Raw genomic sequence first — 24,798 nt, forward strand, 5'->3', positions numbered from 1 at the left:
ATTAATCTGCATATTCAAGGTATCCATCGCATTCACATTGACTCTTGCCGCCATCTCATAAACAATAAAGGAAAATGATTAATCTTCCTAACAAAATAGCTTAAAAATCCTCCTAACAATTGGATGATGACATGTGGAAAAATCAGGGGGCAAAATTAGGAAATAAAATTAGTGGATAGCACATGTCACTTTCTTAGAGTTTTAGGAGAATTTTTAGGCTATTTTGTTAGAAGGATTAATCATTTTCCCACAATAAAACATAAAAAAAATCTTCTTTGCTCTCTCCGATCTTCTATGATCCCTGCACAAGAATCATAAATATATGTTCAATAACAAAAACTTCGAACTGAAACAACATGCAAACGTACGAAACAACCGGTGAAGCCCGGCCGTGCGTTGGCTTGACTCTAGTGATGTGTATATCTTAAAGCAAAAGTTGTAACATAATTTTTGTCTAAATTAATATGTGGGATAGGGGGTAGCCAGAGAAAACAAAACTTTAAATACAAGGTACTCTATAACAAATAATGATAGCTCAACCTAACAAATATAGTACCACCTTCATGTTCTGGAGCATCATGATACATGAATATTACATTTCAAAGATAAGTTATCGACTGATTTAGTGCTAACATATTCACTTTGTACATTATATTAAGGGATAAGTATCTAGAATTGTAAGTAACTTTTACATTTTTCCTATTGTGTGAATGTAACTTTCATTTGGTTTATTGTATGTAACTAACCCACTAAATTTGAATGATTAATGTAAAATTTTTACGTTGACCAATCAAAAACTTCTACGTGGCAGCTCATATGGTGTGCTACGTATACACTTTTACATTAATTGTTCAATTTAGCGAGTTAGTTACATACAATGAACCAAATGAAAGTTACATTTACACAATAGAAAAAGTGTAAAAGTTACTTACACCCCCAGATACTAAACTCTTATATTAAATACACATCCTAGATGGCCACATTTCAAGAGGTAACATAATTTTGATCTTGAAACTTTAGACCTGAATTAGCTTAAATACAGGGAGACCAAAAACTGAGAAATGAGAACAAATTCACTTATTACAGTTGCAGGAGAATGTATGCCCAAAAATGGGACGATATCTACTTGCAACCAGTTCTCAATCACAGATCCTACCACAGCACCAGCCACCAAACCCCCTATGGTTATCACAGTCGCCTTCCCTGATCAGAGTCAGTTTTTAAGATTACAAAATCCCTTGACACAGTTTGTGAAATATTACCAACAATTTAAAATTAAAAATGTACAAAAATCGGATAGTGCTTCAGACATAATCTGATGAAAATTAAAGGTATTCCGTTCTTGATACGTCTCACTAAAACTAGAGTTCCTTTCCCGGCAAGTTTCCAAGTGAATTACGTATTCATCCATTATCAATTTATCATAGCCAACAATTGATGAAATCGATTTAGGTCCACTAGATATCTTAGATTTTCCTTATTAGCGGACATTCTAGATACTTGAATAGTGATCAAATGCTAACTTAAAATCAAACTTTGCACCTTCTGTTGGATGAACTGTGATGGTCTTAATCATGTTTAAATAACTTATACGAGTAGTACACAGAAGATGGTGCATAGGAAGTAGCTAAGGCAATTTTGACCAACTTATCAATGTATGGGTGGAATTGTGTTATCATGTCTCTAACAGGTCAAGTGAAGAATAAAAACGGTGGTAACAGAGGATACGGGTTAAAGGGATCAAAAATATGTCGGAGACCAGAATGTACTTTTTACAAAGCCTTAGATTGAATGTATTAAACTATTAGTGGTAAATGTAGTCATATGTAAAAACGTTTTGTGTCCAGCCAACGAGATTGCCCCATACTAACCAAAAAAAAGCTACATTTTTGACACATCATCCAACCCATCCAAATTACCACTTCTAACAAACATGGGCCAATGGAAGTTAATTCAACAAGCACAAACAGTCATACCTAGCTTAACATTTCGTTTGGTCATGATATATAATGAAGCTCCAAAACTGCTTGCCAAAATAAGTCCATGAACATCAGCACCTGAAAGGGAACTGACTTGAGAAGAGGCGCCATTAACATAAGTTAATCCATAAACTCCTGCTTCAATCTCCAGATCACGAGCAGATGGTGCTTCTACTGTAACAAGTGGATTTTTTAAGGCACCTTGTACCCACTATGGCATTGATCCCATTTGAGAAGTATTTACAGGTTTAACATCAGCATAACGAATGTTACTATTTACAACTTTCCCTGCTCTCCTTTGTGATAAGCTTTACATCAACAACATATCATATGCACAAGGATTACGACTCTATTTAAAATATTGAAAGCAGTGAAAAAAACAAGTTCACAACAAAACGAAGTCACACAATTACATTCTTGACAAGTAAAAAATTGATATGTATCAAACCAGAAAATAAAGAAAAAACATAGATAATCTGGATTAATATCCCAGTGGCCCCTAGTTCCTAAGAATAATGATAATATTCTCCACGACCTAAACAAATGGTTGTCAGCCTTATTTAAAGAACCACTAAACAAGACCTAACTTGTCCACTAATACATTACTATAATTAACTAACTAATTATTAAAAACGACACTTAACCCCTTGACTTTCTTTCTATTGTACGTAGTGTCTGTTAGACAAAAATAAAACAATGTCAAACACAGTATATAAAATGCATCTTAAATTTATGAAGCAAGTCAAAATCGGTTAATACGGATGGAGATTACATCAAAAGAGACCATTTGCACTAAAATTAACATATCACTAAAAGGAATGCCCATACCGTGCTCGATTCTTCCCTTTTTTAAATATGGTGTCTCTTAAGGTTTACTTTTAGTACCTCATTATTAATGGGTAGTTGAATGTAGGTAAATACTTGGTTTTTTTTATATAAAATAATTTGTGAAAAGCTTAATCTGGTCACGTACAAACTAACCATTTTTATATGCATAGCTTTTCAAGTTTGGGCGGGATGCAGAAGCTTTAAAAGTTGCTAAGAAAAAAAGAATTACAAACAACAAATAGCTTATGAAATTTAAAAGCTAAATATTGGTGTGGTTTGAGAAGGAAACCTGAACAAAAGATATGTAATTACAAAAAATGCCATGAATATATCTCGACAAAGACTACTATGTTCTGGTCTATCATACAATTTGAGATGGTAACAACACCAAAATATCAAAGACTACTTTTAATATGGGGTGATGATATAGGTAAGTTGCATAATGTCGAACCGATTATCATCAGGGGGACTGTTGCTAAGCATAATCATTAGATGAGGCTTTGCTGATAAAGTCTCCGTATACCCCGCATCATCATCATCCTGCCAAAATTGTACTCACATAGTAAATCCACTAACAAACTTTATTATAAGTAATCATGAAATAAAAAACATGAAAGATGCTTTGACATAACTAATTATTCAGATTATCGACAATATACGACAATAAAAACAGACATCATTATATAACATTGTTGTCCCATTGATATCAAATAGAAAAAAAAAAGGTTTCTTCGTGTTAGCAAATGCATATTTCAGGGTACAATTGCACAATTTGCACACATTTTACCAACTTGAACTTATTAATCATCAATTACTCTACAAAGATGAAATAGCAAAAAGAGTAGTCAAAAAGACAGTACAAAAGTATTGATACAGGGAAGTAGAGTGTAAGACCCAAACTCATTTAAACAAAAACCGTAATAAATTTTATTTTTTTTTTATTTTTTTTCCAGAAGGTGCGCCGCACTCAACCAAACAGAGAGACACCAGATGGGAGTGCGTCGCACCCTTGCCCAGGTGCGCAGCACCTTTGCCCAGATCAGACATGGGTGTGTCGCACCATAAACTGGGTGCGCCGCACCTAGCCTGCAGTTCTGCACAAATTTGTATTTCCATCATTGACTGCAACTTAAAAACATTACTAACTCAAAACTTTCATATATCAAAACATCATTTCACCTTTCAAACAACCAAATGACATCAAATTCACTACTTACAACCATCGTTGTTACCAAAAATCAATATACGACCCAACGGGTCATTTATCCACGTCATTGACCCACTAAACATTTACATAACCATACATAATCCAAATAACCAAAAGCTTGACATTATCACAAGTTTTATACCAAAATAGACTTGTTTAACCAAGAAGAACTTGTATCAAGAGCCAAATGGTCATTAGGAATTGGCTATCGAAAATTACCCAAATCGTCAATCTTCCAAACTTGTAAGAACTTCCACTCTAGCTTCAACCAACCGGCTCCTTGATTTTGCTACTACTACTACCAAATCCTGTAAAAATGTTAAACAACTAAAATATAAGCTATAAAGCTTAGTAAATGCATATATGTATGATCAATATATCAATATAACTATATCCCTTAAAATACACATAAATACTTAAGCCGTTCATTCAACAATCAAAGTAACAACAACAAACAAATCATGATCATGTAAATTCTACTTGGCCAAGGATATATGCTAGTAGGTATCTCATCATCTACTAGTCTTACACCTAAATTATGCTAGTAGGTATATCATCATCTACTAGTCTTGCACAAAACCAATGTATGCTAGTAGGTATATCATCGTCTACCAGTCTTACACAAATTCAATCATACAAATGAGGTCATAGGAATTATTCATCTATGCCCTCCATATCACAAACTATGAACATATACATATGCACTTACCTTGATCTTGGCTATTAAGCTCTACTTGAGTTTTATGCACAATATGGCTACAAGATTCAACAAAATGCTCTTCACCACCTTAAAGAACAATCAAACAATATAAAATCTCCAATTTCTCCTCCTTTTCTTCTTTAAAATTCGGCCACCATCTCAATTTACACAAACCCTAGCTTTTAATTTTGGTTTATTGATGATTATTGATGGTTGTTGTTTTTTATTCACTTGAAAGATTGATTAATTATATGGATCAATGTAATTTACTTGATTGATATGAAGAGGAGGTGGAAGGAAGGATGAAGAAACACATAAATTTTAGATTATCCAAATGTGGCTGGGTTATCCACCCCTTGCCATGTTTTGTTTCAATTTAGTGGGTATAATACCCACTATCCACTAATGTTCCAACTAAATTAACCCATTTTCTCAAAACAAAATACTAGGAAATTAATTTAATGTTAAAACTATAAAAAAGAGTTAACTTTCTATTACCTTTAAAATATTGGGGTGTTACATAGAGCCGCAAATCATGGCTAGTCGGTGAGGACTATTTTAACGAAAAGTTATGCTAATTTGGACTTCAAACAAAAGTTCCATGGCAATGGTGGACATTTTGTTTTTAGCTATAGTTCCTATTTCAATTATAAAAAAAAAGCCCAAATTGAAGATGGTGGATGATTATTAGATTCAACATAAACAAGGTACGACATCTACCCATGAGTAATAAAAAAAATTAACAACAATACTAAAGAAAGATAAGAAGAAAATGGTAAAAATAAAAATAAAAAAATCCATAAAAGACTAAACATTAAAACTTTTTTCAGAAAAAGACTAATCAAAACTGTTAATCAAATGAATAAAGAATATCGGTTAAAGGTAAGTTAATATACAAATACATACTCCGTATTAAACAATATCAAAGAATATGACAAACATAACACCATAAAAATTAAGAACCTACATGATGGCAACTTCAAATAATTGGGAAACTTTTATTAAAAAAGAAATACTTACTGTGATTAGCATTTTCACAAGCTGGAAAAAAGAGAAGAAGATGATATAAGAGAATAAGATAGGAAAGACATCCACCCATCTGCAAAACCAAGCCAAAAAAATGGGATTTAGGTTAATCAAAATAATCAAAAAGAAAAGGAGATATATTATAGCGAAATCATTAATAAAAAAAATGACATGAATGAGACCATAAAAACACCAACTGCACAGTAATAGGAGAAGAAAGATGATGGGATTTAGTCGTTTATATTAGGGTCGGGTATAAGGTCCGCGTGTTTGTTATTTTATTTTTTCAATTTATTTAACTTAATAGTATAGTAGTAATGATATAAATAAACAAATCTACCTTTGGTTTATTACGAAGATGCCACGTAAGATCAACCCTTATGTGGCAATATTTTAGCATGACTTTTATTTTGGAGAAACTATAGAATCATTCGGATTCCTACTGTTTTAATAGATATATAGATTAGTCTAAAAATCTTCTTAAAACTATAAAAAGGGTGACATGCGGTAATTACTAATTATCTTTCTTAATCTTGTCCACATGTCTTAATCTAATAGTTAGGAAAGTTTTTAGGCTATTCTTTTAAGAGGATTTATCATTTCCTTATATATATGAGGAAAACTTATGTAAAGCATGCAGTTGTGTATTTCAGAAGAGATTATGTAAAATTAAGAGATTATATATGTTTATTAAATTTTAATTTATAACTTTTTTTAATATGAGTTATGTAAAGTTACGGTCTTTTTAATGGAAGCGACAAGAATAAAATTTAGAATAACGTTTGGTTGAAATTGTTTATAGAATTGACACTACTAATTTTATATTGCTACTTATATAACCTTTTGACCTTGGATTCCATTATTATTTAAGTTTAAATTATATACTCGTATAATGATAATTAAATAAGATTTTTATTGAACGGATAATTAAATAAGATGACTTCTGATTTTGGCATTTAAAAGTCAACCACACCCTTTCCTCTCCTCAAATATAATATAGTACTGTATATATATACGAGTAATAATAACTGGAGACTTGGTATCCCTCTTTATACTCACAGCTCATAGTTATATACTATATAAAAAAAAAGCGACACAGGTATACATTTTCTTGTAAGTATATATGTATTGAATGAATATTGATTTACAAGTTTACATGCATATCTTGTTTTTGTTCATGTTAATCAGCTAGATATAGATATACTCTTTTGTCGGTGAATAGTATATTTATTAGGAATATGGGTGTGTATGGACCGGTTGTTTTTGAATCTATAACCAGATCAAAAATGTTTGGTTATGTGACGTTTTTCGAGTTATTTGATCTTAAAATTGGGAGCACTTTTGCCTTGGATAAAAAGGGTTAATTTTCTAGACTAACATATTACGAGTACTTTTTAGTTTTCACCTTGTATTTTTTTTTCCTCAAACTTTTTTTTATCTCAATTTGTAACCCGGATATATGTAGTGATTTAAGCAGGAACCTGTAATCCAATCAGACCTTTTTTACTTACCTGATTCAAGATTCATTTTGCATTAAATCTTTCCCAAAACTATCTTTTATATGTTGTGCAATATGTGAATTTGAATTACATAATACAGCAACAATGGTGCGGTGGTGGTGGCGGCGCCTAGTAGTGTAGGTAATTGATGTAAAGGTAATCAATGTAAAGGGTAGTTTAAGTATTTTAGGAGATAACGTAATCTGAATTTTTAACACATTCCAAAAATAAAATCCCCTAAGTGCTTTATAAGTAACTACTAGATGGGTGCCTGTGCGTTGCAGTGGCAAAAGTAGACAATGTTCGAAGTGTTGTGACAACGTTCGAGGTGGGATGTGAAAAGGGGGGGGGGATTATGAGTTAGGGTTTTTGCTATGTGCTTTGTGTGTGAGTGAGAGATAGAATCTGAAATTTTTGTAAGGGTATTTTAATCACAGTGTATATAATGAAAATATGGATGTATTAAGATGGATGGTAAATTAAACATATCAGGTTCTTAAAAGTTTTAAGGAGAGCATGTCAGTTTCTTTTATAATGGAGTATAGATAACTATAGATATAGTCATATAGATATCATTGGGGAGTATAGTCTATGAAACAATGAATTTTTAAGACATTCCAAAAATAAAATCCCCAAAATGCTTTATAAGTAACTATAGATATAGATATAGATAGATATAAATATAGCTATAGTTATGTTAGTATGATTGGGGAGTATAGTCTATGAAACAATGCACTATCCCGAGCATATCCTCTGTCAACCATTAGATCAAGAAACTGGCTATAGTCACTGTCTCCATACGAAATGAAAGCCTTCCTTGCATTATGCATCATCTGTCTCCATACATGGCATCCATTATCCTTAACAAATATGAACTATTTGTTTCATCATTGTCTCATTCATATGAAATCCATTACAGCCATAAGGTCAAATTTGACAATCTTGCTATTCCTTTTTTCGAAAAAGTATCTGCCACACCCACATTGTTCACAGTTTATGCTCAATTAGGACATATTACTCTTTACATCTCCTCTTTATAATAACTAAATTCTCTACATCCCATAATCCCTTTGTTTCCCTCTTTACTATATATGTTTATTTGAATTCTCTCACAGATTAGACTCAATCCTTAACTATTTGTAGCAGTACAAGTACAAAAAATTTAGAAAAACTTTGTCCTCAATGGGGTAGAAAGTGAAGAAGCCTTTATTCACATCTAATAGAGCAAAGACAGGCGCCTTTAAGTTCACTTCAAACAGCGAAACCTCCCTAATTGCTCTAAAAATTACACATTATCTCACAGTTAGCATTTAATAAAACTCTACTAGTTCGACCTTTTTGATCATGTGTATTAACTATTATTGTTAATGCATTGGATATGATTACAAAGTTTATAAAATATAAACCATGATTAGTTTTTTAAAAATAATGGCATAATTTAGGAAGTTTTATCCATTTAGGTAGTAAATTGCAACCTCTCTACTTAGGTAAAGGTAAGGTTTGCCTACATCTTAACCCCTCCCATACACCATCGAGGTATTGGGGCCCAAAACCCGCGGAAGGCGACACTGAGCAGTTTCTTTCTTTTATCTATTTTAATACAGTTTGGGCAACTTTTTAGCTTATTCAACCCATTGTCATGTTTTCTTCTTAACTGTCATCCACAAAGATAAATAAGTTTCCTTTTTACAAGTTCATTGTGGTGTAAGATATAACTCAAATTGCCTCATTTACGCACAAACTTCACAAACTCAACTTCTTCCCGCTAAAGTTTCCATTCATCAACTTGTGATTCACTATTTTGGTGTAAGATATAACTCAAATTGCCTCATTACAAACTTCACAAACTCAACGTCTTCCTGCTAAAGTTTCCATTCATCAACTTGTGATTCACTATTATATGGACTATTTTTTTCCTTTAAACATCACTTGATCAGTTGATCAAGATGGCTATTTATGATTGTATGTTGACTTTTTGAGTGTTAACGTGTTTTTTTCCTTGAAAGGGTACATTAGCATCCACGTTCCACTTCCATACTTGATCCACAAATAATGGAGGAGTTTCAACATCTTAAAATCAGTTTGGAGGATATTAAAATAGCCACTGACAACTTTAATGAGAACAAAGTTATCGGAGAGGGTGGTTTTGGTAAAGTGTATAAAGGAGAAGTATCTCACTCTAAGGGGCGAGATTTGGTTGCTTTTAAGCGTCTAAATAGTAGATTTGGGCAAGGAGAACTTGAGTTTTGGAAAGAGGTTATCATGCTTTCTCGTTACACGCATGCCAACCTTATCTCTCTTTTGGCATTTTGCAACGAGGGGAGTGAGAGAATCGTGGTGTACGAGTATGCATCCCGTGGAAGCCTCGATCGCTATCTAAGTTCCATTGATTTGACGTGGACACAACGTATCATGATATGCCTTGATGCTGCAAAGGGAATAAGTTACCTTCATAATGACAAGGGAACGCATCAAATACTTCTCCATCGTGATATAAAAAGTTCAAACATCTTGTTAGATGATAACTGGACTGCTAAAGTTTCTGACTTGGGACTGTCAAAAATTGGACCCGCTAACCAACTGTACACTACTCTTATCACCCATGCTGTAGGTACCCCTGGGTACTGTGATCCACTATACATGGAGACATACTTCCTAACAAAAGAGTCAGACGTATACTCCTTTGGCGTAGTCTTATTTGAAGTGCTATGTGGGAGATTATGCTATGAATATAGGAATGGCCAGTCTGTGTTTTTAGTGCGTCGCTGGAAAGAAGGATATGAACAAAACAAGTTGGATGAGCTTATCTTTCAAAATCTCACACAACAAATGAGCCCCAAATCATTTGCAACATTTTCAGACATTGCATTTCAATGTCTGCATAGAAATCGTGAACAACGGCCAAGAATGTCTTTTGTGGTGGAAAAACTTGAGATTGCACTTAAAGTTCAGAGGCGGCATGATCTTAAGTTGCCAGAGGAGCATGAAGAGATTCCGGCTGTGGTAAATGCTCTTGGTATAGCTACTGATGTTTTTTCCCCAGCCCATCAGTATGGTATCCAAAACAGGTTCGAGTCCAGAGAATCCATATTTAAGGGTGCACTGAAGTTCCTTAACTCAGATAATGAGACCCAAAAGATGATGGCTCTATGTGGGATGGGAGGTGTGGGGAAGACCACAATGATGGAACAACTGAAGGAGGCTGTGATGAATTCAAAAAAGTTTGATTGGATTGTGAAGGTAGTTATTGGCGAAAATACCAACCCTGTTGCTTTTCAGCAAGCCATTGCAGAGAAAGTTGGTGAAATTCTAACTGAAACAACTAAAGATGCAAGGGCTGAACGTCTTCGGAACAAATTTATAGGGATGTCACAAAATGGAAAAAAGAAAATCTTGGTAATAGTTGATGATCTTTGGAAGGAATTTGATCTCAAAGATGTTGGACTAGCGAGTCCTTTGCCAAATGGTTTCAAGATTTTGTTCACGTCACGGTTTGAAAATGTATGCACTCAGATGGGTGTTGAAACTGTTTCAATATTTAAAGTAGCCGTCTTAAATGATGAGGAAGCAAAAAGTTTGTTTTTTGGCATCGTGGGACTATCTGTTTCAGATGGTGATGATCCTGAGCTCCAAAAGATAGGAGAAAATATTGCAATGAGGTGTGGTGGTTTGCCCATTGCCGTAAAAACCATGGCCAATTATCTCAGAGATAACATAGAGGATGCATGGAAAGATGCATTTTCCCGTTTAGAACACCATGACCTTCAAGACCTTTATGACATAGTGCATACAGTTTTTGAAATGAGCTACAACAATCTAAAAAAGGACGAGGATAAAGCAGTTTTTCTTCTTTGTGGCTTATTCCCAGATGACTTTGATATTCGTATTGAGGACCTGATGAGGTATGGATGGGGATTGAAGCTGTATAATAAAGTGTATACTTTAGCAGAAGCAAGATGGCGGACTAACACATGTGTTAACAATCTTATGCGTGCAAACTTGTTAACTGAAAGTGATGAAATAGAATGTGTTAAAATGCATGATCTTGTGCGTGCTTTTGTTCTAAGTAATTTTTCAAAAGTCAAACAAGCTTCATTTATCAACCATGAGAATATGTCAACGAGGCTTGCCGAAGATGCATACGAGTCTTACGAAAGAATTCTATTAAACTGCACTGGTATGGCTGAACTTCCTTCAGACTTTAATTACCAAGACCTCTCCTTTTTTATGCTAATGAATGGGAATAGACCTCTAAAGTTTCCAGATGATGTTTATGAAAGAATGGAAAAACTTAAGGTTTTGTCTTATGAGAAAATGCTTATCCCATTGCTCCCGGCCTCGTTCAAATATTCAACAAAACTTCGAACGCTATGTCTTCATTCATGCAGGTTATTGGATGATTTCTCCATTCTTGGAAGTCTCAGCAACTTGGAGATTCTGAGCTTTGCCCATTGTAAGATAAAAAGGTTACCATCTATGATAGGGAAGTTGAAAAATCTAAAGCTACTAGATTTGACAGGATGTGTTGCTCTTTGTATTGATGACGGTGTCTTTCGAAACTTGGTCAGTCTTGAAGAGCTTTATATGAGAGTTTTTGGAAGTAGGCCTATTAGGTTCACTGATGTCAATTGTGATGAATTGGAGATACTTTCAGGGAGACTTTCTGTATTAGAGTTGGAGTTCTTTGAGACTAAGGCAACACCGAAAAATGTGTCCTTTAAGAAACTTGATAGGTTCATGATATCGATAGGTTGTAAGTTCAAACACAATGAAACATATTCCTACAAAAAGACATTACATCTTGTCGCAGATTGCAACGATCTTCTAGAATGCAATATGAGTGTGCTATTTGAGAAAACAGAGGAACTTCATTTACAAGTGAATGATATGAGTCATCTTGAAGATTTAACAATGTGCCCTTCTCAATATTCATTTTGCAACTTAAGAGTTCTCACTGTTTTTAATTGCTCACTTTTGACATGCCTTTTCACATTTCCTGTGGCAAGAGGTTTGAAGAGACTCGAGCGCCTCATAATATCCAAGTGCCCTGTTCTGAAAGTTCTGGTTGATGAGAATCGAGAAGTTGAGGTGATCAAATTTCAGAAGTTAAAGTTTATGTCTTTGAAGGATCTGCCAAGTTTAATAAGTTTGTGTGACATTGTCAATGTAATCGAGTTACCTGAATTGATGGAGTTGAAACTTGAAGTCCTTCCCAACTTTACTAGCATTTATTCAGACAATAATGATACTTCTACAATGCAATCACTTATCAACAGAGAGGTACGTACATCGTCTATTTTGATCCTCATTTTTTAGATACAAATAATATTTAAAAAAATTGATATTTGGGGCACATGCCATTCTATGGACCTGACAAGGCTTAATTATTGTGCAGGTTGTAATCTCTAAATTGGAGAAATTAGATATATCTCTGATGAGTAACTTGAAGCAGATATGGCCTTGTCAGATTGCTACTACTGAGAAAAATACTGTTTCCATGTTGAGAGAGGTTCATGTGACGTACTGTGACGGTTTGGTGAATCTTTTTCCAAACAATCCATTGCCATTGTTGAATAACTTAGAAAAGCTAAAGGTTAAACATTGTGGTTCTATTGAAGTGTTATTCAATATCGACTTGGACTGTATTTGGGAGATAGAGAAACATCGTAGTAGGTTAAGAAACATTAAAGTGGAGGGATTAAAGAATCTAAGAGAGCTGTGGAGAATGAAAGGTGCAAATTATGCTGATATCCTCGTCAGTGGCTTTAAAGGAGTGGAAAGTATAGAGATTACAGACTGTTGGTTCTTTACAAATGTTTTCACACCTACCCAGGCCAGTTTTGATCTCGAGGGACTCGCTACATACATTGCACAAAATGCTGATCGTTTTGATTGGAGAAATATGAAGAGTAATCAAGAGGTATCCCATATATGTCATGTCATTATAGTCTTCCATATCATATTTAGTTGATGTTGATTATTATATATATATATATATATATATATAGGGGTTAACTAGTACGCTTCTAGCAGCATGTTTCCACCATGATTTTCAGGGGGGAGAGATTTTATATTCAAACATGTGATTTTCATGGGGGGGGGGGGGGGGGGGGGGGGGGGTTGTTGTGAGGGGGAAACATGTTTCTTCCATGCTTCTAGAAGCATATTGGTTTTTCCCATATATATGAGGATTGGAAAAATATAAGGTTGTCATGTACCTAACCTTAGGTATAAACCCCTCACATCTTAATATTTTAGTCCATAAAAAAATGAGGCCCAATCATTTATTCATTAAATAATAAATTTTAAAACATTAGTATGTGAGGGGTTCCATAACTAAGCTTAGGTACATAACAATCTTATATTCACTTTTTCCCTCTTTTACTCTCTTTATATATATATATATATATATATATATATGCTTTCCTTATTTTGAGAACCATTTGTTTTGCAAAAACCATGAGAACTCTCAACTTATGTATTAGATCAAATGTTTTTTTTGTCCATTCACATGTGAAATAATATAAAAAGTATGTTGTAGAAGAAACTTTTTTAAAACACCTTCAAAATCATCTTTTGTGAACTTGTGAATGAATACGTTCACGTTTTTGTTCACATGTGATCAAACGAGTATATATAAGGTTTTGAAAAAAACTGTAACATATGTTTTTGAGAAAATGTCACAAATGGTCCCTGTAGTTAGTCGGTATTTGCATTTTGCCCCTTGTGCTTTTTTTCGTTGCAAACAGTCCCTCTGCTTTTCATTCTCATTGCTAGTAGTCCCTGACACTAACTTCCGTTAATTTTGGACGTTTAAACCCTTCCCGTGAGGGCATTTGGGTCCATTTTGTAATTACAGGGACTATTTGTGATAAATAATAATGTTTTTTAATTAATTAATGATATATATATATATATAATATATATATAGGGTGACTTTCAAATGAGAATGAAATTAAAATGAGAACAAATGAGAACACTTAAAAACTACATTTTGATGCATTAAAAGTCCATTAAACTAACATAGTGCTTAACTAATTATCATTATTTAAGTGTTTAACAACACATTGATCCGTCAAAATAAAAAAAATCACGTTTTTTGGTGGATGCATTATTTTGAAGAACATGCATCCAAGATGGATGCACAAAACAAAAAACATGATTTTCTTGATTTTGACAGGCTAATGTGTTGTTATACACTTAAATAATGATAATTAGTTAAGCACTATGGTAGTTTTATGGACTTTTAATGCATCAAAATGATGTTTTTTAAGTGTTCTCACCGTTCTTATTTTAAGACTGTTCTCACTGGAGTGTTACCCTATATATATAAGTAATGCATCTGTATTTATCAGTATATGTATATCATACCTATCAATATCAATAATTATAGCTTTGCATACGTTTAATGGCAACATCTCTATAGCAGGTATGGATAAACCACACTCTAAAATGTTGGTATTTTAGTGTAATTGGGTTAATTGTTTATTTAAGTCATAATAATATATCATATAAGTTTGGTGGTGCGGAGAGCACACTTATATGAATTTATTATGATCTTAGGGGCAGCGCCCCTGGGAGTGGGGTCCAAGGGGCGGTAGCCCCTGGCGGGGTCCAAGGGGCAGAGCCCCTGGCTGGGGTCGAAAATTTATTTCTATATTGAAAATTTCTTATTTCCAACATATTGCTATATTGAAAATCCCTCCGAAAATTTAATTTCCGGAACTTGAGGGACCAAAAATGGTAAATTCGAAACCCTTAGAAAACTGTCTACAAAACAGTTATTGGGCCATTGTTCTGAACACAGAAAAACATACGAATTCTCTGAGAATTCTCCCTGTTTTTTCACAAATACTCTCAAACAAAACACACAGAACGTTCTCGAATCTCTGACTGTATCCGAGTGAGTAATTTGGGGTGAACCACCGAATTGATTCAATCTGATAGTATTACACACGCCTTCGAAGATTGAATTATATATCCTGTTTTATTCGTTATTGATAACTTATCCCCGACACAAAAACAATACACCAAATCAAAAATTAATAAATATATTTACAAAACTTGCATACGAGGTTCTTGAAGCATCATCATCAATTCATCATCATGGCAGCCACACTCACAAATCCAAGAAACAAACTATAGATGTGAACAACTAACACAACTCATTTCTTTTTATTGGAAAACAAAAATCATTCTTGAAGCAAACTGGAATTTAAAGCCGTTATCTTTATTTTTATACATACACACATATATAAATCTATAAATCAATCATATGAGATACTAATTATTTTAGTGGTGTTTGTACGATTAAAACTTATTCTCAACCCAAAACCTACAATTTTTGTTTCACCATTGACGTCAATCAAAACCCCACCAAAAATCGTTTCTCATTTGAGAATTAAGTTATTTATTTTTAAAGGAGATTTTTGGGGATCTCCATTTCAGAATTATTTGCTGATTTTATGATATGGATTTTCCTTTTTCGTCTATTTGGAGGAAATGACGAGGGTGATGTTGACGCCGGTAAATTGAAGTTGGTGACAATGTTCACAATCTAGGGATTTCTGATAGATCAGGGGAAAGACATGGGTGGCCGACGGTGGCGGGTCGCCGAAAAAAATAGATGGTAGTGGTGGAGAAGAGAAACGACATATGTGTATATGTATAAATGTACAAGAGTATATGTATATGTAATTATGTATTGTGGAGAATCATTGTGGTTGAGTGTGATGATACTGAACACATTCGTTGCAATTTTGATTTGGTGGGTTTGGGTATGAAATTTGGGTTTGGGTGTTTGGATTTACCTTGAACTCTCTCTCTTGATGATTTAATGTTTTTTTTTTTTTTTTTTTTTTTTTTTTTTTTTTGTAAGAGCAACAATCTGACAGATATATGGGGAAGAAGAAGGGGATGATTTTTATAGGAAAAGGGCCAAAATGCCCTCACGTGATATGCACGTTAGGGGTTTAAACGGTCAAACTTAACGGAAGTTAGTGTCGGGGACTACTAGCAACGAGAATGGAAAACCAAAGGACTGTTTGTAACGAAAAAAAGGCACATGGGGCAAAATGCGAATACCAACAACCACAGGGACCATTTGTGACATTTTCTCTATATTTTTATAACATTTCAAATGTAAATGAAAAAAACACATGTGATCTAATACATAATTTAAGAGTTCTCAAGGTTCTTACAAAAAAAATTGGTTCTCAAAATAAGAGTCCCCTATAGGTATATATATATAGGTGTATATATATATATAAGAAAAGGTTATATTAGGAACCCTAAAAATTGCAGGAACTCTCTATAAATTAAACTTATTTACTATATGATTGCTTACACATATTTATATGACTATATAATTGTTTACAAATATTCATATATCTATATACATTTGATCATCACCAATCTCATGAAAACATTAATTTTCAAAATACTTGCACACATATGATCGACCTGCATACATTTGCTCATAACACTGTTCGTGCACATGTGATAATAGAATTCATGTCTCCGAAAATTATATAATGGATGATAATTTATGTTTCCACATAATTGTAAAATCCAAAATTGCAGCTAAATAACTCAAAAACAATAAAAACAAAAAAAAATCACCATGTAAAGAATAATCTGTAGTTAAGCTTGATTTAAAAAGTTTCAAAAAGTTCTCACAATTTTCGGAGTTCCTAAAGTTACTTTTCAATATATATATATATATGGAAATAATGCAAGAACCGCTCTGAACCACACATTTCGTCTCACTCATCTTATTAATTCAAAATGTTTTATCTCAAAAATCGTACATCGATAAATTATAAAAAATTATACGGGTGTTCTTAAATTTTTATCTTCTTTAATTAGACAGGTGACTCGATATTATTTAGACGACTTTCTAATTTCTTTTTTTTTTACTTGTTTATTTACACATGTGTAAAACCTTTGCTTTCACATGTAAATTACTACATGATCGGCATAACTATGACAGCTAAGGGTCGGGCCCGTCAGTCCATGGCGGAGTCATGGCGGCTAAGGATGAAGTTCGTTAGATAGATCACCCCATCACCTATCACCCTATGATCTATCACCCCCTATTGCCTATCATTGCCACCAACTTCCCCTTAATTAATACCCTTAAGGGCGGAGTTCATTTCAAATCAAAATGAATACTTTCACATGCGTAAGGTATATAACTTGCACATGTGTAAATATCATTAAAAAGCCGTCAAAAGTATACCGAGTTATGAAAAGGACAAAATTTTAAAACTACCTATAAACTTTTTTCCCCTGTCTAATGATGTACGACCCTTAAGATAAAACATTTCTAATGAATTAGATGAAATTATATTATTTTAATAAGGGATGAAATGTATGGTGTAGAATGGTTCTCACATTCTTTTTACAGGGGTTCTTAAATTAACTCATCCATGTATATCTATATACATATTAAAAGAGTAGTTATTCTAGCATTATAAGCCACCCTCCTCAATTTAAAGGTATGCTTAAATATTGACACATAGGATAAATCCTATGTGTCAATATTAATCTTATTTATATATATAAAAACATAAATAATAAACATATTTATATATAAAAAAACATATATTAACCTTATTTATATATATAAAAACATAAATAAATGTGGCAACAATATTGGGATTTAATAATAAACATATTTAGAACAACCGTAATATACTTTTAATTTTGGTAAATATTTACTTTTCATAACTAGATATTATCAAAACTCTACTTCTAATTTAATATTCTTATTATATAATTATGTTTTATATATACATATATATATATATATATATATATTTTTTATTGCTACCAGGCCGATTTAGTCCCAAAAATAATAAGACAAGAAGTTAACAAAAATTGAAGGAGAAAAGAAAGTTGATAACGCACGAAAGAAAATGATCAATCCCTAATCAAATAATAAGGTGATTTATTAAATTTACATTATTATTATTATTAAAATGATAAGAAAAGTCATGAACATGAGTAACTGTGATCAAATTTTTTATGTTTAACTACTTTAATTTGTTTAACTTGATTATTTATTTTGTAATAATTTGTGATATTATTAACATATTGATTAGATATATTTCATATTTAGTTTATTTAGATATTGATGATAGAATGTAATGTAAATTAAATCAAAATCATAGTGATAATTGATGATATTGTTGATGTCTTAATGAGAGATATGTTTCATTTTTAGATTATGTAAATATTGCTGATAGGATGTAATGTAATCCAAAATTATATTGAACCGGGAATAGACCATGAATTATATCATATTGAATTTTAAACAATAAAGTTGTTTAATAATTTATTAATGCGTTTAATAGTTATTGGAACCTGTATATGTGTATATTTTTTCTTTGAAAAAAACCTTTTTTATGTATGTATTAAACAACTTTTTTATTTTCCGCACATCGTGCGGGTAAAATACCTAGTATATATATATATATAAATATAAGGATGTCATTATGTGGCTGTGATGTACCTAAATTTGTGTATAGATCCACTAACATCTTAATATTTTAATCCATAAAAAACATGGGGCTAATTGTTTATTCATTATACAATAAATATTAATAAAATAGTATGTGAGGGGTTTTATACCTGAGCTGAATTTATTTCTCATTTATATATGGGATTTGTGCAGAGTAATGTTATATTTAAAGAAGAAATATCAAACATCGATGATGATTTTACTAATGTCACATACACATCTCATCTTGTTCACTCCTGCCATCACCTTCAACATCTTGAATTAAGTGGTGATAGAAGAGTAGAAGTGGTTTTTGATATGGATAGTCCAAGTAGTAGAGCATTACCAACTAGTCAGGATAGCCGCCAACCACTCCAACTACCGTACCTTAAGGTTCTAACCTTATCCAATTTGGAAAACATGCATCATGTGTGGAAGTGCAATGGGAAGAAATTCCCAATTGCTCAACAACCTTTGAAATTGCCATTCCACGACCTCACAAACATATATTTGAAGTCTTGCGAACAACTAAAGTACCTCTTTTCACCTCTTATGGCAAAATATTTCTACAACTTAAAATATGTCCATATAAGTGATTGTTTTTCTATGGAGGAAGTTGTTTCGAGTAGAGATGATAACATAGGTACATTTGAGTCTCTCCATAGAAACAACACATTGTTTCCGCATGTGGACACTTTAGAGCTTAGTGGTTTGTCATCTCTAAAGCGTATTGATGGTGTCGATACTGTTACTTCCAATCATGATCAATTTCAGGTATGTGTTCCTTCTAAGTGCTTCTTTTTAAACGTAGCTACATAATTTATATTGTAACATTAGGTTTTGGGCATTTTTTATTTCCTTTGATATTGCAAATGCAAAAATCAATTTCGACCTCAAAAGTCATATCATGGTACTTAAAGGAGTCCTGTTTCCCCAGAAGAGGTCTCAGGCTCGAATCCTATTATAAGTAAATATTTTGGGGGTGACCATGGAAATGATTGACAACGGCTACGGGCAAAAACCGGTTAGACCGTTACATCTAAGTAAAAAATGGCTAAACCTCCATCATATACCCGTTTACATGGTAGGAACTTAATTTTAATAAATGGCATATAAAAATGGATATGATATGATATATTGCTTAAAATGAAGTTAGAGAAATTGGTGAGTTGCTTTGACGGTGGTGGACTGGTGGTCATAACGCATAAGTATGTTATTGAGAAATGAATGTAGTATTACACTCTTACATGACAACCAGATTGGAAGAATCATCAAAACCAAACTACATTATATATGTTGTTTTTTTTTGTCATTCACTGCAGGGTGCTCAAGTAGTTGGTTCTTCTTGGTCGTTATGCCAATACCCTAGAAAGATAATCATCGATTCTTGTGAAGCATTGGAAAGTGTAATTCCATGTTATGCAGTAGGACAAATGAAAAGGCTTGAAAAGTTGGAAATATCGCTTTGCTCGATGATTACAGAGGTATTTGAAAGTCAAATGATCAATAAAAGTACTAACGTTGATGAAGGAAGCGCCTCTGGTAGTATCAGTAATGCATTAGCAAGTGCAACACTACAAAATATGAATTTTGTGCCTAAACTATCTAACCTAAAAGTTATGATGATCGCTACATGTCACCTTTTGAGAAATGTATTCTCATTCTCTACTCTTGAAAGCCTCAAGCAACTCAAAAAGTTGAGCGTATACGAATGCAAAGAAACAAAAGTGATCGTAGAAGAAGAAAAGGGAGTTGCGTCAAAAGTTGGGGTCATTCTTCGTCTAGAGACGCTTGAACTTGTCGATCTACCAAAACTCAAGGGTTTGTTCTTGGGGATGAATGGCATCCGATGGCCCTTTTTGGATACTCTCATAATCAAGGATTGTCCACAAATGATGGTTTTCACATCTGGCCAGTCAAATGCTCCAAAGCTGAAGTACGTACGCACAAGTTTAGGCAAACATAGTGTTGAACATGACCATAACTTTCATAGGACCACCAATCAGGATGACCAGGTAGATGCTTTCAAAGTCTTTTTGCATCATCCACCTATCATATATATATATATATATATATATATATATATTATATATATATAGGGAGAGGATATAGATCAAATGAGAAGGTACTTTAAGCATAGGAGGGAGAGGATTTTTTTTATCTTGTTTTTTTGAACTTTTCTTTTTTTCACTTTCAATTTTGTTAACTAATTTCATATAAAAATTTTGAAAAATATTTTTTTTTTCAAAGGGCATAGCCCGTAAGATATAGGTGAAACCTCTCGGTCTATAGATACCCAAGGGTGAAGCTCGTTGGGTAGATCATCTCGTTACCGATCACCCCCTATGACCTATCACCCTCTATGACCTATGACTCCCACCAGCTACCTTTGTTTTTTTTTTTTTCCCACCAGCTACCCTTTATTAATATCCTTAAGGGCGAAGCCCGTACCGCACCTTTACACGTAACTCACTAGCTCGGGTTAGAAATTTATTTAATTTTTTTTTTTTTATGGATTGAGTTAATTAAAAAAAGAATGAAAAAATGAAAAAAATTAAAAAACAACCTAAAAAAAAGTGGACCCTCTCTCTTCTCTCCTTAAAAACCTTCTCTCTGGATCTCTACCATATATATATATATATATGAAAAGGTTCATGTGAGAACCTTTTGAATTGGGAGAACCATGAGAACTTCTATATTATAACTTGATGTTCATATGTGCATGGTATATGTGAACATTTATGTTCACATATGAAGTATCAAGTTATAGTTATAATTACATATGTTCATATGTGAATAATTTTCAAATGAATCTTATATAAATATATATATATACATACATAGGGGGTCAATCAAATAAGAACACATTTAAAATAAGAGCATGGTGAGAACTCTTTAAAATTTATTATGATGCATTAAAAGTCCATAACCTAACATAGTGACATATTGTATAACTAACTATCTAATTTAAGTATTTAACAACACATTAATTTGTCAAAATAAAAAAAATCATGTTTTTTTTTGTGCATCCATCTTGAATGCATTTTCATCAAAATGGATGCATCAAACAAAAAACGTGATTTTTCCGATTTTGACTGATCAATATGTTGTTAAACACTTTAATAATGATATTTAGTTAGACACTATGTTAGTTTTATGGACTTTTAATGTATCAAAATGATGTTTTTAAGTGCTCTTGACGTGTTATCATTTTATGGTTGTTTTCACTGGAGTGTTACCCTACATACATATATATAGTGGTTTTCCAATGAGAACACCCTTAAATTGAGAACACGGTGAGAACACTTAAAAACATCATTTGGATGCATTAAAAGTCCATAAAACTAACATAGTGTATAATTAATTATCATTATTTAAGTGTTCAACAACACATTTATTTGTCAAAATAAAAAAATCACGTTTTTGTTTTGTACATCAATTTTGATGAATAGGCATCCAAGATGGATGCACAAAACAAAAACATATTTTATCGATTTTGACATATCAATGTTGTTAAACATTTAAATAACGATAATTAATTATACACTAGGTTAGTTTTTAAGTGTTATCACCGACATTAAATAAAGAGGAATGCTACATTAAAGATCCTTTATTTAGGCAAGAACGCCACCGACAACTATGTTTCTTTGAATTATATATGTTCACTCTAAGTAAAATGGTAAATATCGAATACAATTGATGACCGACTGCAAATGTCAAATGATTACACCTTTTTTAAATTGTGTGATCGGGAATATATAATAAATTAATGATTATGGGACGGAGGAGTATGATATATGGAGATAAAAGGAAAACCTTTTTAGTATCCTACAAATACTGTGCATGTAAAGTGTGTGGTGTGTTTGAAGGTGTTGTAAACATAGTAAAGATCTCACACACACACATACCCAAGACATGACCTCTCATGTCTTGAGACAGTAGTAGTTTCACCATGTCTAACCTCAATTCATCTTACCTCTAACATATGCCATGTGTTATCTTTTACGGCAATACAGGCACGTTCAGGTCCTACAATCTTAAAGCAGTTGCCTATTTGGTCTTTTCATAATTTGATAGAAATAGATTCGCCGGAGAAGTATATTAAAAATATTATTCCCTCCAATGCTTTGCTACAACTACAAATGCTTGAAAAGATTGATTTAAGTGGATCCTACTTGGTGGAGGAGGTTTTTGAAGTAGCAAGGGAAGGGACAAATAATACGAGTGGTTTCAGTGAATTGCAAACTGTTGTTGAAGTTCCAAACCTAAGAGAAATCTACTTAAAATGGCTACATGAACTCAAGTATATATGGAAGAGCAACCAAGGGATGGTATTGGAATTTCCAACACTAACGCGTATGTCTATTCAAAACTGCAATAGCTTGGAACATGTTTTTACATGTTCCATGGTCGGTAGTCTATTGCAACTCCAAGACCTGGATATAAGTAACTGTGGAACAATAAAGGTAATTGTCAAGGAAGAACAAGAATGTGACGCGAAAGTGAATGAGATTATGTTACCTCGACTTAAGTCCTTAACACTTAGGTATCTTCCATATCTCAAGGGGTTTTACTTAGGGAACAAGGCCTTTTCATGGCCATGCATGGATGCTTTAGAAATCATGGAATGCCCACAAGTTACGATTTTCACCAAGGGACCTTTAGCTACCCCGGAGCTGAAAGTAATAGATACACGTTTTGGGAAGTTGGATCTAACGGAAGACGTCAACTCCTTTATACATACCAAACAAGTAGAGGTACCATATGTTGTTCCTTTCTTTGGTAGTTTGGACCCCTGTACCAAATATTGTTTTCTGCTTTAACCTTTATCAAAAGAAGGGGGGAAAAAAACAAACAAATGGAAATTTTTATCAAAATCAGTTAGCACTTCTCTTAATACACTTAAACGTTTAGTTTGATATTAATCTTTAACCTTTAGCTATCTATTTTTCACTATGTTTCTCATCTGCCATTAATTCCGTGGTGCAGGGGCATAGTATGTAGAACACGTATGGAGATCATATGTATTGTCTCCAAGAGTACATATAGCTATCTATTCTAACTTCTATCACCAATGCTCCTATCACCACTGCATTCGCTATGCACTCTATCAACAACAAAACCAATACCACTTACACCAACTATTCCAAGTCCAACACATTTCACAGTCCAGCATGCAGTTAGAAGGACTTCTTTCAAAAAGGGTGTTTAATGTGGAAACTGTACAAAATAGGGACACACACAAGAAGAATGCTACAAGGTTACAATTCGATCTGTTAACAACAATTACTTAAGTCGGTTAGTTAGAGTTTGTATATATAATTGGGTGAAATGTTCATTTGAAAACTAAAATTTCTGTGAAAATTAAAAAACTAGTCAAAACACATTGTGATCTGAAGCTAACACGATGTGTTTCAATTGTGTTTTTTAAAAACACCACATGATTTTATCGTGTAATCTAAAAACACATTGTGTTGAGTTTTAAATCACAGTGTGTTTTTTATAGCGTCTGAACATAAAAAAAATGTTCAAACACTGTGATATGTGTTTTCTAAAATAAAAATTTAAAAATATATTGTGTTAAATTCAGATCACAATATGTTTTGGCCAGTTTTTTTAGTTTTACGAAAATATAAGTTTTCAAATGATCACAACCTATATAACTGTATCAACTGTATTAATTTCATAATTCAATAATATAGAAAATTCCCAAATCCTTCTTCATTTCTCTCCATTTCACTTTGTTACTTACTTACTCACCCACTGGTTATTAATGATTCAAGTCCCTATTTAGGGGTAACGTTAATTTGGAACAAATAAAGGGTACTATCGTAAAAAAAAAATGAAAAAAACCTAACTATCAAGCTTGAATAACTTTGTATGAATTTTGGGCTTAAATGTTACCAAACCATAATAACCTGACTATGTTATTGTCTAATGACCCGTGTTTTTTTTCTTCCCATACATTTCTACTCCTACTCTTAAATTACACAATTGTCTGAAATGTAACTTATGATTTTCAGAAACCCTCAATTAATCCACCCCGCATATATAGA

At 32.9% G+C, this 24,798-nt stretch overlaps 1 protein-coding gene and 1 pseudogene across 3 annotated transcripts; one reads left to right on the forward strand and one right to left on the reverse strand.

The window, feature by feature from the left end:
* Positions 1–957: 957 nt before the first annotated feature.
* LOC122610851 lies at positions 958–7,267 on the reverse strand (annotated as a pseudogene).
* On the forward strand, positions 6,775–24,792 carry LOC122578755. Of its 3 annotated transcripts, XR_006320551.1 has the most exons (8): positions 6,775–6,839; positions 9,246–12,519; positions 12,635–13,159; positions 18,917–19,516; positions 20,065–20,757; positions 22,759–23,499; positions 23,732–24,002; positions 24,766–24,792. XR_006320551.1 is itself a non-coding variant. In XM_043750784.1 (7 exons), the coding sequence occupies exons 2-7, from the start codon at positions 9,292–9,294 to the stop codon at positions 23,744–23,746; spliced, it is 5,802 nt and encodes a 1,933-aa protein (XP_043606719.1). In that variant the 5' UTR covers positions 6,775–6,839; positions 9,246–9,291; the 3' UTR covers positions 23,747–24,205. The 3 variants fall into 3 exon arrangements, 2 of the variants coding, with proteins under 2 accessions (XP_043606719.1, XP_043606718.1); XM_043750784.1 differs by lacking the exon at positions 24,766–24,792 and having other exon boundaries at positions 23,732–24,205; XM_043750783.1 differs by lacking the exons at positions 23,732–24,002; positions 24,766–24,792 and having other exon boundaries at positions 22,759–23,585.
* The last annotated feature ends 6 nt before the right edge of the window (positions 24,793–24,798 follow it).

The sequence above is a fragment of the Erigeron canadensis genome, chromosome 8 (assembly GCF_010389155.1).
Source record: "Erigeron canadensis isolate Cc75 chromosome 8, C_canadensis_v1, whole genome shotgun sequence".
Lineage (NCBI taxonomy): Eukaryota > Viridiplantae > Streptophyta > Magnoliopsida > Asterales > Asteraceae > Erigeron > Erigeron canadensis.

What these genes read in the sequence shown, in the direction of transcription:
- LOC122578755 (XM_043750783.1), top strand. Translation starts at nt 9,292, where the DNA reads ATGGAGGAGTTTCAACATCTTAAAATCAGTTTGGAGGATATTAAAATA. An exon ending in ATATGAAGAGTAATCAAGAG is followed by an intron (nt 13,160 to 18,916) that starts GTATCCCATATA and finishes GGATTTGTGCAG; the next exon opens with AGTAATGTTATATTTAAAGA. An exon ending in CCACCAATCAGGATGACCAG is followed by an intron (nt 20,758 to 22,758) that starts GTAGATGCTTTC and finishes ACGGCAATACAG; the next exon opens with GCACGTTCAGGTCCTACAAT.